Raw genomic sequence first — 15,293 nt, 5'->3', positions numbered from 1 at the left:
TTTAGTTGATCATTGATTCCTGGTTCAACACCAGATCAAGATTTTAGGGCTGGTGTGGAACCAGCTTTCCTGGTTCGGAAACCCGGTGGAAATAAATTGGAAACTAGCACCAGAACCAGTGTTGGTGGAAAACTGGCAGCTGGTGTGTGCTTGAATGCTTGAGCTTGAATGTAGCCCACTAGCATACACTACTTTTGTGAGACTTTTATAGTGCTTTTAATCTATTCTATATTAGAACTAACCCTATTACTGTACATCTTTCTGTTTTTAATACATAAACAGTCTTGTGTTGAAAGGGGGTGTCTAGGTGATATTTGGACAGTGTGATTTGATCAGAAGTTATAATTGGCCTGAAAAGTTTGAGAACTGCTGTTGTATACAGTCTCTTCTATGTTTAACTTCCATATTGCAGAAAGTACTAATAAATGTATCTCATGTTCGGGCACTGAACTGACTCATGTTAACTCATTCAGCTCATGTGAACAAATTCTGGATGACTTCATCACTGGCCGTCATGCCCAGCCAAAGCAGATGATGATGCTGAACATCTGTGTGTGATGAGATTCATTCAGGAAAGCTGCACAAAGATCTTATCTCAAATGTTTCATGAGTAATATGATGTGTTTGTTCAAAAGGAGGAATTACGGCCCCAGTTTGAAGCCAAATACTCCCGGAAGGAGAGAGTAAACCCTATCTCAGGGAAGCCAGAGCCCTTCCAGCCCTTCACAGACAAACTCAGCCGACTCATGGTGTCTGTTTCGGGAATCTTCTTCATGGTGAGATCCTGTGTTCGAAACATCCCTAAAGCTTCAACAGTCAGAGCAGAACTATTGTCACACATCGTGGGAAACTACTGTATTCTGAACAATTCCATAAAAAATATTGGTTATAGTTTATTTTAAGGTGTCGTTGATGTGTAATTACACAAATACCGTAAGTCATGAGTTATATTAATTACCAATATGTACTAGGGTTAAGGTAAGTTGTGGTTTTTGGTAAGTTGCTTGTATAATGCATAATTTACTGTTATTACTATAGTAAATACATGTAACATGTAGGCATAAAAAAAAATTTAACCAAACTTTTTTAGCAATTTTGAGGGAGAAGGAATGGACACCATTTTGAAATTAGTTATTATTAAGTTGACTGCTCTCGACATGTAAACAATTTAAAAAAAAATTGAGGATGAAGACCTTTTTTTTATTGCAAGATTTTGCACACGTAGTTTAAGTTTCACATATAGAATTGAGTAAACTCTGCTTAACCAAGTTAAGTACAATCAACAAAGAAAATAATTCATTTTAACCTAAGCCAGTAAAAGGTTGAGTTATTTCTACTAAATTGAAGTTTCCTTCGCAATGCCTTTCACTCAAACTATATACTGTAACACTGTGTTAAACCACACTTTCAAATTGTATGCTTTACTTAGAAACATCACGTAAATAATACAATTTATATTGTGTAGACAACATAATGATAGACTCACTCTCTAGCTGAACACAGACACCTCAATGCTTGGTACTCAATACCCAGTGACGGTAACATTGGATGGATCGTTTTTGAGTATGAATGCATCATTTTGAGTAGAAAATTAACTCCAAATATCACATAATAGCAAGTTACTAAACCAAACAACAAAAACAATGATAAAATGGTGCAAATACAGCTGGAAAACAGCAAACAAAAATTAGTTTGTTATTATTATTCGAGCCCCAGTGCATGATGGGAACACCAGTATCAGAAAAGGTGAGTAGTTGTTGATATTTACGCTTTAATTTCTTTAAAGGGGTACTTCAGTGCTGGGAAGATGAATCTGTATTTAAAATGGGTCATTAATGTAGTAGAAATGTGAAATTATTTTTTTATTTGGTGCCAGTCTAGACTGAGAAAAGACAGAAAATGTATTTTTGTCTCATGGGGATGAAAGACAACAATTCCCAGAATGCTTCGCTGCCCTGTGAGGTCACTCCCAAAGCCACCGCTACTGGATTACTGAATCACTTTCACTTTCCCACCGCGGCCGCTTTCATTTTCATAAAATCAGTTCAGTTAGAGAACAGACACTACAATTAAAAACTGAACGTGTCTGTTCAATATGTGATTTAGCCGCTGAGGGAGTCTCACAGCCCAAACGCTGCAGGAGTCAGATATATTGACAGTCATGGATGAGCTCGTGATGAGAGCTGAGGTAAAAGGCATAGAATCTCACCGCATGTTCAGTCTGGTGCGTTTTCAGTTCATGCCTTTGAAAGCTTAACTTTCATAGGAATTAGTTTGAGAAGTTGAAAGACTTGCCGCACCATTTCCATGAATGCCTGAGGCTGCAGCTGTGAGCTGTGAGTGTGATCTCCATCCCCCATGAGCGAGTTGAAAACATGCAGGAATGGCTCACTCTGCTGGCTGTAGTCTTTAGCCTCTGGCCAACAATTCCTCCGATGACACAAATTGACGATATTTGCGTGATGGGAGGAATCTTTCCAGAAATAAAATGCATAAATCTCTTGTCTCAGGGGGATATGAGGGGGGAGCACGATCATTCGAATATACTCCAGGGTTTATACTGATACAAAGCCATATGCTAATCGCTGAAGTAACCCTTTAAGATTTAATTGAGTACTTATATAGCATTTAACACTTTATTTGACTGTGTACTTACCATTGTAATAACAGTAAATTATGCATAATTACATTAACTTAACCCTTAACCAAACCTTAATCCTACCTGAACCCTATAGTAAGTGCATGTAGTTACTAAATATTACTCAGCAACTAAATATATAATTATACTGTATAAATGACACTTTAAAATAAAGTGTAATTCTTGCCCAAACCAACTTTTTCATGTAGAAATTGCATTGTTGTTGTTGTTGTTTTTTGTTTTGTTGTTTTTTCTGTAGTATTCAATTGTAGTATATAATTATTTTTAGTAGTGTACTTACTATGGTAATAACAGTAAATGATGTATAATTACAAGCAGCTAACCCTAAACTGAACCCTTACCATAACCATACTCAGTAGTAAGTCGTTTATTTATTATCACTACTTGTAACACTGTAACTGTGCAAAACTTTTGAATCATGGGAAAATAATTACACTTAAAAGGTAATTGTAGATAATAAGCGTCATATGTTACATATGTCATGCTTGTGCTCCATCGATATATTCAAAATAGTGCAGATATTACAGAATGTTATGAAAACTTGGATTCCAGTATTGCAGTATTTTCCGAACCCTATTTGTAGCCCTAAAGAAAATGTCAAATGAAATCAAATAAACTCTTATTGTTACTATTATCTCCCTCTGGTGGTCTTGACTTAAAAGACAATGCAAACCAAAACCATACCATGTGCCTATAAACAAAAATTCAGACAGATTCCAAATACATCTCTATCTATTTATAATGTCCCAGTTTGAAACCTTGTTCACCTCTTGTCATTCTTCTCCCAGATCTCTCTGGTTCTGACAGCCGTGTTCGCCGTGGTGGTGTTCCGGCTCATTGCCATGGAGAAGTTTGCTTCCTTCCAGTGGGAGTTTGTGAAGAAGAACTGGCAATTTGCCACCTCAGGCACTGGAGTCTGCATCAACTTTATGATCATCATGTCCCTGAATGTGGTTAGTGTTTTTTTCTCTTGTCCCAAGGGCATCTTCCCACCAAAAGAGAGGCAATTGTAGTTCTAGGGGACTTTATTGTTGAACTGTTTATGCAAAAGCTCCACGCAAAATGAGAAAACAGTATTTTTGGGGGGGTCTCTTTGAGAGAGAAAAAAAACATTTGCTAACATGATTTGGACATTCTGAGCAATAAATCCATTATTACAAAATAGATCAATATAAAACCTGTAAGCTCATTGTTAAAATGTAAGCTGCTATATTATCACTCTCCTGGAATAGTACAATGAGAGTAAAATAAAGTATACCATGGAATATATCACAATAAAATGGCAATACACTATATTGCCAAAAGTTTCGGGACGCCAGCCTTGACATGCACATGAATTTTAATGACATCCCATTCATAATCTGTCAGTTTAATATGGAGTTGGCCCACCCTTTACAGCTTCAGCTCTTCTGGGAAGGCTTTCCTCAAGGTTTAGGAGTGTGTTTATGGGAATTTTTTAACATTCTTCTAGAAGCGCATTTGTGAGGTTAGGCACTGATGTTGGACGAGAAGGCCTGGCTCTCAGTCTCCGCTCTAATTCATCCCAAAGGTGATCTATCGGGTTGAGGTCAGGACTCTGTGCAGGCCAGTCAAGTTCCTCCACACCAAACTCACTCATCCATGTCTTTATGGACTGATGCTTTGTGCACTGGAGTGCAGTCTTGTTGGGACAGGAGGGGGCCGTCCCCAAACTGTTCCCACAAAATTAGGAGCATGAAATTGTCCATAATGTCTTGGTATGCTGAAACATTAAGAGCTCCTTTCACTGGAACTCAGGGGCCAAGCCCAACTCCACCCGTGGCCATGGACACGATTGAACACCTGAATTCAATGATTTGGAGGGGTGTCCCAATACTTTTGGCAATATAGTGTAGAAATGTATTGTCAGTAATAATAATGATATCAGCTTTTGTAATGAAATACATTCCCATTTAGTCAGCATTTGCATTCATATCACATAATTTTGCTCACCTTGTTTGCTGCTACTCTTATTGTTTGTGTTGCATGAAATTGTGGTAGCTGTTGATGTTGTTGGTCTCCATCTATTTGGAATGACAATATATTTTCATAACACATAAGGCAATTCTTAACAAGCATGAACTTTGTTAGAGTACTGTGTCTTCATCCTCAAAACCAAAAGTGGATACTGAGTGGATACATCTTCATTTACATTTCTGTGTGGCACCAATATCCCCAGATGTGACAATTGTAGTCTCCTGAACACATGGAATAGAAATGCTACTTCTTTCCCCACATACATTTCCAACTTAATTGGAAACACAGCTTTGTATGAGTCTCTAATGGTACTATTTCCATTTCCAGGTCTATGAGAAAGTGGCCTACCTACTTACAAACTTGGGTAAGTACTGAATCAGTCACAGTTACTATTGAGGGTGAAATCCGTGCAGTCGTCACGCTGCATGTGAGAAACTTGCCTCATGGCTATAACATGCAGGGCTGTGCTGTTCTTCCCGAATGATTTTAGCATAGCTTTCACTTGTGATCTAGAACACCCACGGACAGAGTCAGAATGGGAAAACAGCTTTGCCCTCAAGATGTTCCTCTTCCAGTTTGTCAATCTCAACAGCTCTACCTTCTACATAGCTTTCTTTTTAGGGAGGTAAGCAACTCTTGAACTAGTTGATGTATTATTCAGTGCTTGTTTTACTTGATGTTGCTGCTGACTATACCAATTAAGATCTGTTATTTTGGTCCCATTTTATATGAAAGGTGATTTTTTTGACTGTACTAAATCGTAAAAACAGGGTTGCTGCACATTTTTTAAAGTAGGCTTTTTTTTAAGGTTTTTTAAGACTTTTTAAGAACTGAATGATTAATTATGAAAAATTATTAGTGTGTGTGCAATATTGACAAAAAAAATGACATTCGATATTTTAAAATTTTTGTTGATAACAGCGATTAGATGAAGTGCTCAGTCGGCTTGCTCAGTTGGGGACACTAAGATTTCGATGTAAGTTATTCAACTAAATATCCAAATCAAATGAATTTATTAGGTCTTATTTAAATGTATAAACTATAATACAGATCTGCCAACACTGTCTCTCTATGACAAATTAAAATAAGCTGATAACATCACCGTTTTCTCCAGAACGTTTGAACAGCCGAATCAAATTATGTTGCAATATTGTCCTGTTTAACACTGGGAAGTTGCTTTGAAATAATCGTCATTGTCAAAGCGCTGTATAAATAAAGTTGACTTGACTTGACTTGACGTTTTGCTGAGTGTGTTTTTGTGCTGGTACCATGGCTGGGTTAGGCCTGCTGTTGACAGCTGACTTACAGAGACATCATTATTCATATTGTACAAGGTGGTCAGTTCACAGCTGTGAAAGAAAATAAGTTGTGTTGGCCCCACTTTATATTAGGTGGCCTTAAGTACTATGTACTTACATCAAAAAATAAGTACAATGTACTTACTGTGTTCAAATTGTATTGCAAAACACCTTTGCTGATATTGAGCTGGGATACGGGTAGAGTTAGGGACAGGTGTGGTGATATGGGTCAGTTTAAGAGCAGGTTTAGGTGTAAAGGAAGGGTCAGCAGTGTAATTATAAATGTAACTACAGAAATTAATTACAGACGTAATTACATCCAGGTATTTTTTTTAAATGTAAGTACAATGTAAAAACATGTATGTACACAATAAGTGCATTGTATCAAATGATTAATTACAATGTTAGTACACAGTAGTTAGGGCCACCTAATATAAATTGGGTCCGTTGTGTTTATTAAGGGGCAATATTTACCACCTTCAATGGATTTCCAGGAGCATTTTCACCTATAGAGCTCCGGAGGTCACGTGACCCATTCTGTTTATGACGCCATTTTGGCAGGCAAGAACAGCTGGCGCCAGCTTGAGTTTCAAGGCAACGGAGTTCACTGCACACTTTATTTCAAAAGACATAGACTTGTACACAGAAAAAAATTAATAGATCATACAGAACATACGGTGGCGGTGGCAGTTTTTTTTTTTTTACCACAGTGGTGGTCTAGGGCTGTGCCAGTGTCCGGTGAACATGACAACCGCCACCGCGGTGGCTGAGTAGCACCGGCAGGGGTCGGCCAAATAAATAGTTTTTGTGTGAATACTGTTTTACGTGAATATTATGACACGAGTGAAGCACAACGCTTTATTTACAAAATAAATAATAGGTCCGCAATTGTTACCTCGCAGCCATGGAAACAACATTCATGCCGAACGAGATACTTAATTTACGTCTCTCAAGATTTGGGGAAATAAATAAGAGATTCCATGTCCAGTAGAATAAAATGTTGTAAGCCTATTGTTAAATTCGTGGAGAATTGGGTGACCAGATCGATTTATACTGTACATAAAGCGTTGTACTTCACTCGTGTCATACTATCCACGTAAAGCATTAACATACAAAAAAATAAAAATGTTTGGCCGACCACCGCCGGTGCGTTCACCGGCACAGCCCTAGACCAGCCCTAAACTGCCCCCGGGCTGCTTTTCTCGTCTCTCGGTTAAGGAACGGAGAGCTTTCCCCTCAGGAAACCTGTTGCACCAGCTGTGCGCAAGTTACAACTAGCCTAGTTTTGACGTAAATGGGCACTAAGTTACAACATTGATGCACTAGTGCTATATGCAATATTTTTGCGTTGCACTTAAAATTAGTTGAAGCTTAAATCTATGTTTAAACTAAATATTCACGGAAGCCTGCGATCAGGAGTAACATTTACAGATAGAACAGCAGGCGGACTGAACTGCATCACGCTCTTGTTTTACATGATAGAAATGTGAATAGATTAACGTTATGTTAGGTTAACACGAACCAAAACAGCGCGCCGCTGCATCCATAGGTCCGTGTTGTGTATGTAAAATAAAATCATTCATACTCAATCAGTGTAATTTCTTTTTTTTTCTTCAGTATTTATTTATTGATCCTTAATTTAGTTTCAAATAGCCTTTCTTTTTTTTTTTTTCATTGAAGATTTTTTTTTATCATTATTTATGTGAGGCAAAATTAACGTTAGTTAAGAATGAAGAATAAACTGAAATTCACGACATTCAACAACTTACTACAATACAATTATTTCCCATTTGCTTTCTCCCACTTGTTCTGGCATCCTGGTGCACATAAGCTGTCCATCATGTTGAAATAGTAAGGTTTAATCAGTCTGGTTTTAAATTATGTTATAGATACCAATGCAACAGCCGCTCCCCTGACTGCCTACCAAAATGGCGGCGCTTAGGCTGCGTGACGTCAACCTCCGGAGCTCTATATAAGGATTTTTTCTAATAAGGAATATGACTTATTTTCAAAATAAATAATAACAGTGGGACTGTAACCAATCAAATTAAATCATTATCTATCTATGAACAGGAGCATATTAAAACATAGATAAATCCACTCATAATTCTGCCGTTTGCCTAATGCATACAGAAACGTTTTCCACAGTTGCCGGAAGCACACATGCAAACACAAAAACCTCCCCATGACAGAGTGTCTAATTGAATTTCGGAGCTAATTTCTTATATGTGTTATTGTGATGTTGGTGTATTGTGTTTGTGTGTATTCCACAGGTTTGCTGGCAGGCCGGGTGACTATAATAAGCTGTTTAACCGGTGGAGAATGGAAGAGGTGAGAGAGATGAGGCTGTAATGAGTCCTCTCACACTTGGCTATTATTGCTTTCAGCATGATCAACATATCAAATATCTGCCTCAGTTATGCAACTCCCATGAGATTTTAAATAAAAATGGTTATTGTTCAGTGCATTGTTCCTCATAAATGCCTTAGCACAACAACTGTGGCTGCTCGTAACACTAGTGTACTGTCTGTGTAAATAATTTAATGTAATCAAACCAAGCTTGTGAAAAAGAAGTGTGCTTGAATAGACTTAAGTACAATTTTAAAAGTGATCTAGTCAAATCTTTTATTCTTTTAATTTATATTATTTCACAGGAGTAACCAATGTTTATGCTTTTTCCCCTTAGTGCCATCCAAGTGGTTGTCTGATCGACTTATGCCTACAAATGGGAGTGATCATGGTGTTGAAACAGATCTGGAACAACTTCATGGAGCTGGGATACCCGTGAGTATGTGGCATCCGTGGGGTCTGCCTCCTAAATCACCCAGATAAGATTGTTAAATGGATTAAAATATTGGGAAAATGCCTTTCACAGTTCTGTGTTCTGAATTTCAAGCTGCTTCTTATTTATGTGCATCTAGATCCTAAAAAAACTAACCTAGCAAAATGACTTACTCATTTCAAGCAATATATGTACTTATGCCACAAAATGACTCATCTAATATAATATATCAGAATACTCTATGCACTTTTTGGTGAAAGGGGCCCCTAAGATAGCTAGCTTGGTTAAGACATTAAAAGAAGGAAAAACAGATTAATAATATTTGAAATCTATTTTACATTAATTGCAGCCATTAGTATAAATCTTCGGGACCCCTAAAAGGACATTTGCAAAATAAAAAATATACATACTTTTTTGCGTACGCACAAAAAACTTTTCATGTGTGCCCAGGATAATTTTTTTTTTTTTTTGCATGCTCACATCACGTGTTTCTGTATCACAATTTCTGTTTTTGTATACTGTCTATAGCATATTTCCATTGTGTGTAAAATCTTACTATGAAGAAAATATGAGTATGCACATGAATTAATAAAGATCTATTTGCTCAAAAAACTTTAGTTAGGCCAGTATACCTCTAATATTACGGTTTTATGTATGCTTTCAAACATTTTCTATGACTGATACAGTAAAAGTGTTCAAAATGTGGCTTTCTTTAGGGCAATGCATCATATTTCAAGACATTATGGCCACTTAAATTAATTTAATGATAATGAATATATAATGAATAATGAATTCACGCTGAGAAATCTCGCCATGAAATGGACCCAGTGTGAATTGTCATATGCCAAATTTAATGGTTCATGAAAAAACATTGGTACAGTAAAAATTATAAACATTACAACATTATTGTTTATAGAATTTCGTTAGGACAGTATACCTCTAATATTATGCTTTTATGGCCGCTTTAAAACAATCTCTGTGACAGAAGAAACCATGCCATGAATGGGCTGAAGGCTCAATATGGCTGTTTGCATTGTCCTGTTTGCCATGTTCAAGGGTCCATAAAAAAGGCTAATACAGTAAAAAAAAAAAAAAAAAAAGTGCTAAAAAATGGCTTTATTAGGGCAGTGCGTCATATTTCAAGGCCTTATGTCTACTATATGTGTAACTCTGTGACGGTCGAGAGATAACGCCACAAAATGGGCATTATCATATGCCAAGTTTAATGGCTCATGAAAAAACATTGGTACAGTAAAAAATTGTACAAATTTGGATTTTATTAGGGAATTATATTTATATTGTCCAATAAAAAAATCATTAGAACAGTAAAATGTAAATTTTGTATGTCATAAAATTGAACCTCCTTTATTAAACCACTTGGATTGAACACAGGTGGCAAAGAAATGTTTTTTTCAGTTTTAACAGCGTTTATTGCAAGCAGAGCCATAAAGGCCTTTATGACTTTAGATATAAAAGGGGGCATAAAGGAGACTTTAGATATTAAGGGAGGCTTATGTGTCAAAAATGACAAATGAATAAGTAGCTGGATTCTTCCTCGTTCTAGACAAACTATTTGAGCACTTTTTATCAACCCAATGCACACAGCCATATTGCGGCATCAGCCCATTCCATGGCACGTTTTACAGCCACCACAGAGAATGCATTAAAGCTGACGTAAGGTTGTTATATTACAGGTATACTGGACCCTTGAACTTGGCTTTATGGAATCTTGGAAACTTGGCAAATAGGACAATGAACATAGCCGTAATTTGGCATCAGCCCGTTGTCAGCCAGTTAAAGTGGACACAAGGCAGTGATATTAGACCTAGCCTATACCGCTAGCCTGACGTGGTCATACTCAATTCTAGTCAGAATATGAGTCTGATGCTCCAATGGGCTGTCATTATGGGGCGTGTTTCAACCCAATCAGGAAAGACCTCAACTGGACAGACCTACAACCATTCAAAGCAACATAGCGACGCATTACGGTAGTTGTCAAATGTCACCAGAGCTCAACTGCACTGTTGCCAAGTCCGTGATTTTTTTCGCCCGTTGTTTTCTATGTCTGTGGGTTGAAGTGACTATTATGTGATATGTAGACCCATGAGTGCGAATTCTAGCAGGCAGCCTTGCCAAAATAACACACATTTTACCCCCCAAACGCCCCGGAGAACCCCCGGGAGAAGCCGTTGTTTAGGGCTAGTAGTTGGCGGGTTTTGTTGTAAAAACTTGGCAACCCTGTCTGCACGCGCGCTGGAATAAACGGTCTTTGCTGGTGTTGTAAAAAAATTAAAAAATTGAATGATACACAGAGTACTTACCCAACATGATCATCATTTCTGAGAGAAATAGTGAAGGTAAATGCAGATACAAACAAGCTCCAAACAAGTTTAGGATTCGAGTAAATATAACCCAAGCTCCTTTGATGACGTGATGATTACGTTACTGTTGATCATCTGTCCGTCATCGCCTAAAGCCCGCCCTGATGATTTCATTGGTCCGAAAAGTTTCTGTTCAGAGATGATTACTCCTCTATGGATCGAGGCCAGACTGAACCGTCCGACCTAAAAAATGTGTGGGCAGGGCTAAGTTCGGCTGGCACCCAGGCTACTATACCGCCCTATCAAAAGCCACATTTTGAGCAAATAGATCTTGATTCATTCATGCACATCCATACTATTGTATTCTTTATAGTAAAATGTCAGTCACGCACTAGGGAAATATGTTAAAGACAGAATAGTAAATTGTAGATTATACCTCGAAAACACAAGAAACACAAAAAGGATTAATTGCATGAGGAGTGTAATAGCTAATCATAGCGTGATGGAGACACTTCCCCCTCTCAACTGACTTTTCTCCGTTCATTCTCAATTACCCTCCATCGCTTTAGAAACATTTTATGAAAAAGAAGAAGAAAAAAAAAACATTTATGTCATTTTTTGTACTGTGAATTATTTTCTCATCCAGTTTTTGGACAAGGCACTGCCTCCCTTGCCTCCTCGAAAAAGACGCCCCTGGTATAAAGTCTGTGGCTTATTCTAGGAATTAATCACCAATTTAGACAGGAAGATAATGTCTGACTTTGCATTAATTTAGTCAGCTGCACTTAGGCCGTGTCAGAATCCACTTTAGCTAGATTAATGATGGGAAAAATTGTCAGCGTGCCCATGGTCCGAAAGGGTCATCCCTCGTCTCTTAATGAGTCATGGGTGTGTTTTGGGCGTAAAATGCAATAAACCAATCAGAGTCTCATCTCCCTTTCCCTTTAAAAGCCAGTTGTGCTCGCACCATGGCGGATTCGCTCTTTACATGCGAGCAGAAAGACTGAACACTTCTCCAGAGAGGAATCCTTTTATTTTCATATTTAAAATGTGTGTGCTGCTGCGCATCCCTGTGTGTGTAATACACAGATTGTGTGACCCCCCCCCCCCCCCCCGTCCCGCTTTGCGTTGTACCGCACAGCATTTCTACCCCTTGTCCCGCACATCGCATATTGAAAAAATTGTGCACCACCAATAGGATCACATTACTAACACACCCTCTAAATAACACACAAATACTGCACTATTGACTTTAGAGGAGATTTGTGTTGGTCAAAGATCAGTCGTTTTCAGTTCCTCAAAATAGCAACACATCAACAATGCGCCTAACACACCTGGAAAAGACTTGCTTGACGCCGGCCATCACATTGCACTGGGTGTATGATAAGGCCCAAATAGTGTTAGTAGTGTATTCACACTGAAAATTACTAGAAGAAAATGCACTCAACTGCCGCAATTTTAATTACACAGCGGAAAGGGAGGGGCAATCAAACTCTGATGTTGATTGACAAATAACATCAGAAAGGCTCAGAACATGGCTCAGAAAGGCCAATGTCATTTCCTCTCTCAATAACCGTATGAAATGTGCACACTACATGATGATTACATTCATAGAGTATATAATGTGTATAGTGCGTCAATTTGGGACACAATTCGGGACTATGAAGACATAATGCAATCCAGCATCTCACTATCATATAATAAATCAGACAGCATTGTATATTGTGTAGATAAAATATAACATATTTCACAGTTAGAAGATATTTATGTCAAATTATTTAAAAACTCTTGATAAACCTCTTTCCCTCTCTAATGGAGCCGGCGTATTGCATTTTGTTTGATTTTATCTAATCCCCTAAACCTAAAACAGTAGTAGTATAAGTTCCTTTTTCATAATTTTGCATGCTTATTTTTTATAGTTATTTATATTAAATGTTTCATTTTTTTAAATATAGCATTATACACATATTTCATAAGATCTTGCATTGTTATTGGGAGTATGAACACAGGTCTGTTACTCAATTATTATCCCAAATAGGAAGTGTTTGCTTCACTAGACATACAAAGAGAGAGTTTGTCCTTAGTTCAAGTCCACTGCGTTCACGGCTGACTGATTTTGCCAACCTTGCAGTACAGAGTAAAATATATGCTTCATCAGAAAGAGCCACGACAGCAGAGTGAACTTAACGTCTCAGGTTACGTATGTAACCCTAGTTCCCTGAGGGAACGAGACGCTGCGTCGAAACGCTGTGAGAACGCCTCTGCGTTAATGCGTCGTGAAGCGCCTGTAGAACCATTCCATCGGAAAAAAGATCGATCGTCGGCGTGATGACGTCATCGACCGGAAGCTATAAAACGTCCGTGAAAACAAACAGGAACTAACTTCTGATAAAGCCTGAAGTAAGTGATCACGGACACGCCGGGAGTATGGCAGAGCGACGCAGCGTCTCGTTCCCTCAGGGAACTAGGGTTACATACGTAACCTGAGACGTTCCCTTTCGGGGAACTCGAGCTGCGTCGAAACGCTGTGAGAACGCTTATACCCACATCGCCATAGGACCAAGTGTCTCGTATGTGTGAAACCGAAGCGCACACGGTTACGAGAGAACCTGTGCCCCTACTGTAGATGCCAGGTCTAGCTCGTAGAACCTGACGAAGGTAGAAGGAGACGACCATCCGGCCGCGTTACATATATCATGGAGGGAAGCCCCCGACAAAAGTGCTTTAGAAGCAGCCATACCCCTGGTAGAATGTGCCCGGACAGCCAAAGGAGATGGCTGCCCGGCAGCTTCATAAGCAAGTGAAATGGCCTCGGCCACCCACTTGCTCATCCTCTGCTTGGATACAGGAGCCCCCTTCTTAGGGGGTCCGAAGCAAACAAACAATTGTTCAGTTTTTCTCCACAGGGCAGCTCTGTGGACATAAGTATCCAGTGCCCTCACCGGACACAGCAGATTTAATCTTTCCTGGTCTGACGTCAAGAATGGAGGAGGACAGAAGGCTTGTAGAGTGATGGGGCCCCGTGGGCTCGTAGGAACCTTGGGGACATAACCCGGCCTGGGATGCAGAAATGCTTTCACCATCCCAGGCGCGAACTCTAGACATGAGGGCCCTACTGACAGGGACTGAATATCTCCTATCCTTTTAAGAGATGAAATGGCCAAAAGGAAGATAGTTTTCAGGGTGAGGAACTTATCCGAAACCTCCTCCAAAGGTTCGAACGGAGGTCCGGACAAGCCCCTCAAAACAATGGCCAAGTCCCATGCCGGGACCCTCGAGTGCATAACTGGCCTCAACCTTAATGTGCCACGAAGGAAGCGTGTAATTAGAGGGTGTCTTCCCAAAGACACTCCACTGCAAGGGACGTGGACAGCGCCCAAGGCCGCCACGTACACCTTAAGTGTGGAGGGGGTCAACCCTGCAGAGAACCTTTCCTGCAGGAACTCCAGCACTGTACCAACCGGGCAGTTAACTGGATCCCACTGGCGTTCTCTGCACCAAGCTGAGAAAAGTCTCCATTTCAAAGCGTACAGCTTCCTCGTGGACGGAGCTCTGGAGTGTAGGATGGTCTCTACGACCTCGGCCGAGAGACCCTCCTCTATGAGCCTAGCCCCCTCAGAGGCCAGGCCCACAGTTTCCACATCTCCGGGCGTGGGTGCAGGAATCTCCCGCCCGCCTGAGAGAGTAGATCCCTCCTGGTCGGAATCTCCATCGGAGAGCCTTCCAGGAGAGATATCAGGTCCGAAAACCATACTCGGGTCGGCCAGTTCGGGGCCACTAGGAGTACCTGGGCCCCGTCCCGGCGTACCCTCTCCAGAACTCCTGGAAGCAGAACAATCGGGGGGAAGGCGTACAGAGGCAGCCTCGGCCACTCCTGTACCATGGCATCCAGCCCCAGCGGAGCCGGATGGGTCAGAGAAAACCACCGCGGGCAGTGAGAGTTCTCTGCCGAAGCGAACAGGTCTATCTCTGCTTTCCCATAAACCTTCCATAGGAGCTCCACCACCTCTGGGTGGAGTCTCCATTCCCCGGGCCTCGGCCCCTGTCTCGACAGGTTGTCTGCTTCCTGGTTTAGGGCCCCCGGGATATATACTGCCTTGATTGACAGCAATTTCCCTTGGGCCCACAGGAGGATCCGATGTGCCAATTTGTCCAACGGACGAGACCTCAGACCCCCCTGGTGATTTATATAGGCCACCACGGACGTGTTGTCTGTTCTGACTAGTACGTGGTGGCCC

At 40.1% G+C, this 15,293-nt stretch overlaps 1 protein-coding gene across 3 annotated transcripts in view; it reads left to right on the top strand.

Moving 5' to 3' along the window:
- The window catches only part of ano3 (anoctamin 3), a 167,725-nt gene that overhangs the window by 135,841 nt on the left and 16,591 nt on the right, over positions 1–15,293 (top strand). For all 3 annotated transcript variants that reach the window (XM_067437075.1, XM_067437077.1, XM_067437076.1), the window contains 6 exons: positions 636–776; positions 3,448–3,612; positions 4,982–5,018; positions 5,168–5,279; positions 8,226–8,283; positions 8,639–8,736. In XM_067437075.1, the coding sequence (XP_067293176.1) occupies positions 636–776; positions 3,448–3,612; positions 4,982–5,018; positions 5,168–5,279; positions 8,226–8,283; positions 8,639–8,736 (611 nt within the window). The remainder of the gene's footprint in view (positions 1–635; positions 777–3,447; positions 3,613–4,981; positions 5,019–5,167; positions 5,280–8,225; positions 8,284–8,638; positions 8,737–15,293) is intronic.

The sequence above is a fragment of the Pseudorasbora parva genome, chromosome 25 (assembly GCF_024679245.1).
Source record: "Pseudorasbora parva isolate DD20220531a chromosome 25, ASM2467924v1, whole genome shotgun sequence".
In the NCBI taxonomy this organism is placed as follows: Eukaryota; Metazoa; Chordata; class Actinopteri; order Cypriniformes; family Gobionidae; genus Pseudorasbora; species Pseudorasbora parva.
The sequence above is the reverse complement of the archived record's forward strand: the minus strand, read 5'-3'. Positions and strand labels throughout refer to the sequence as shown.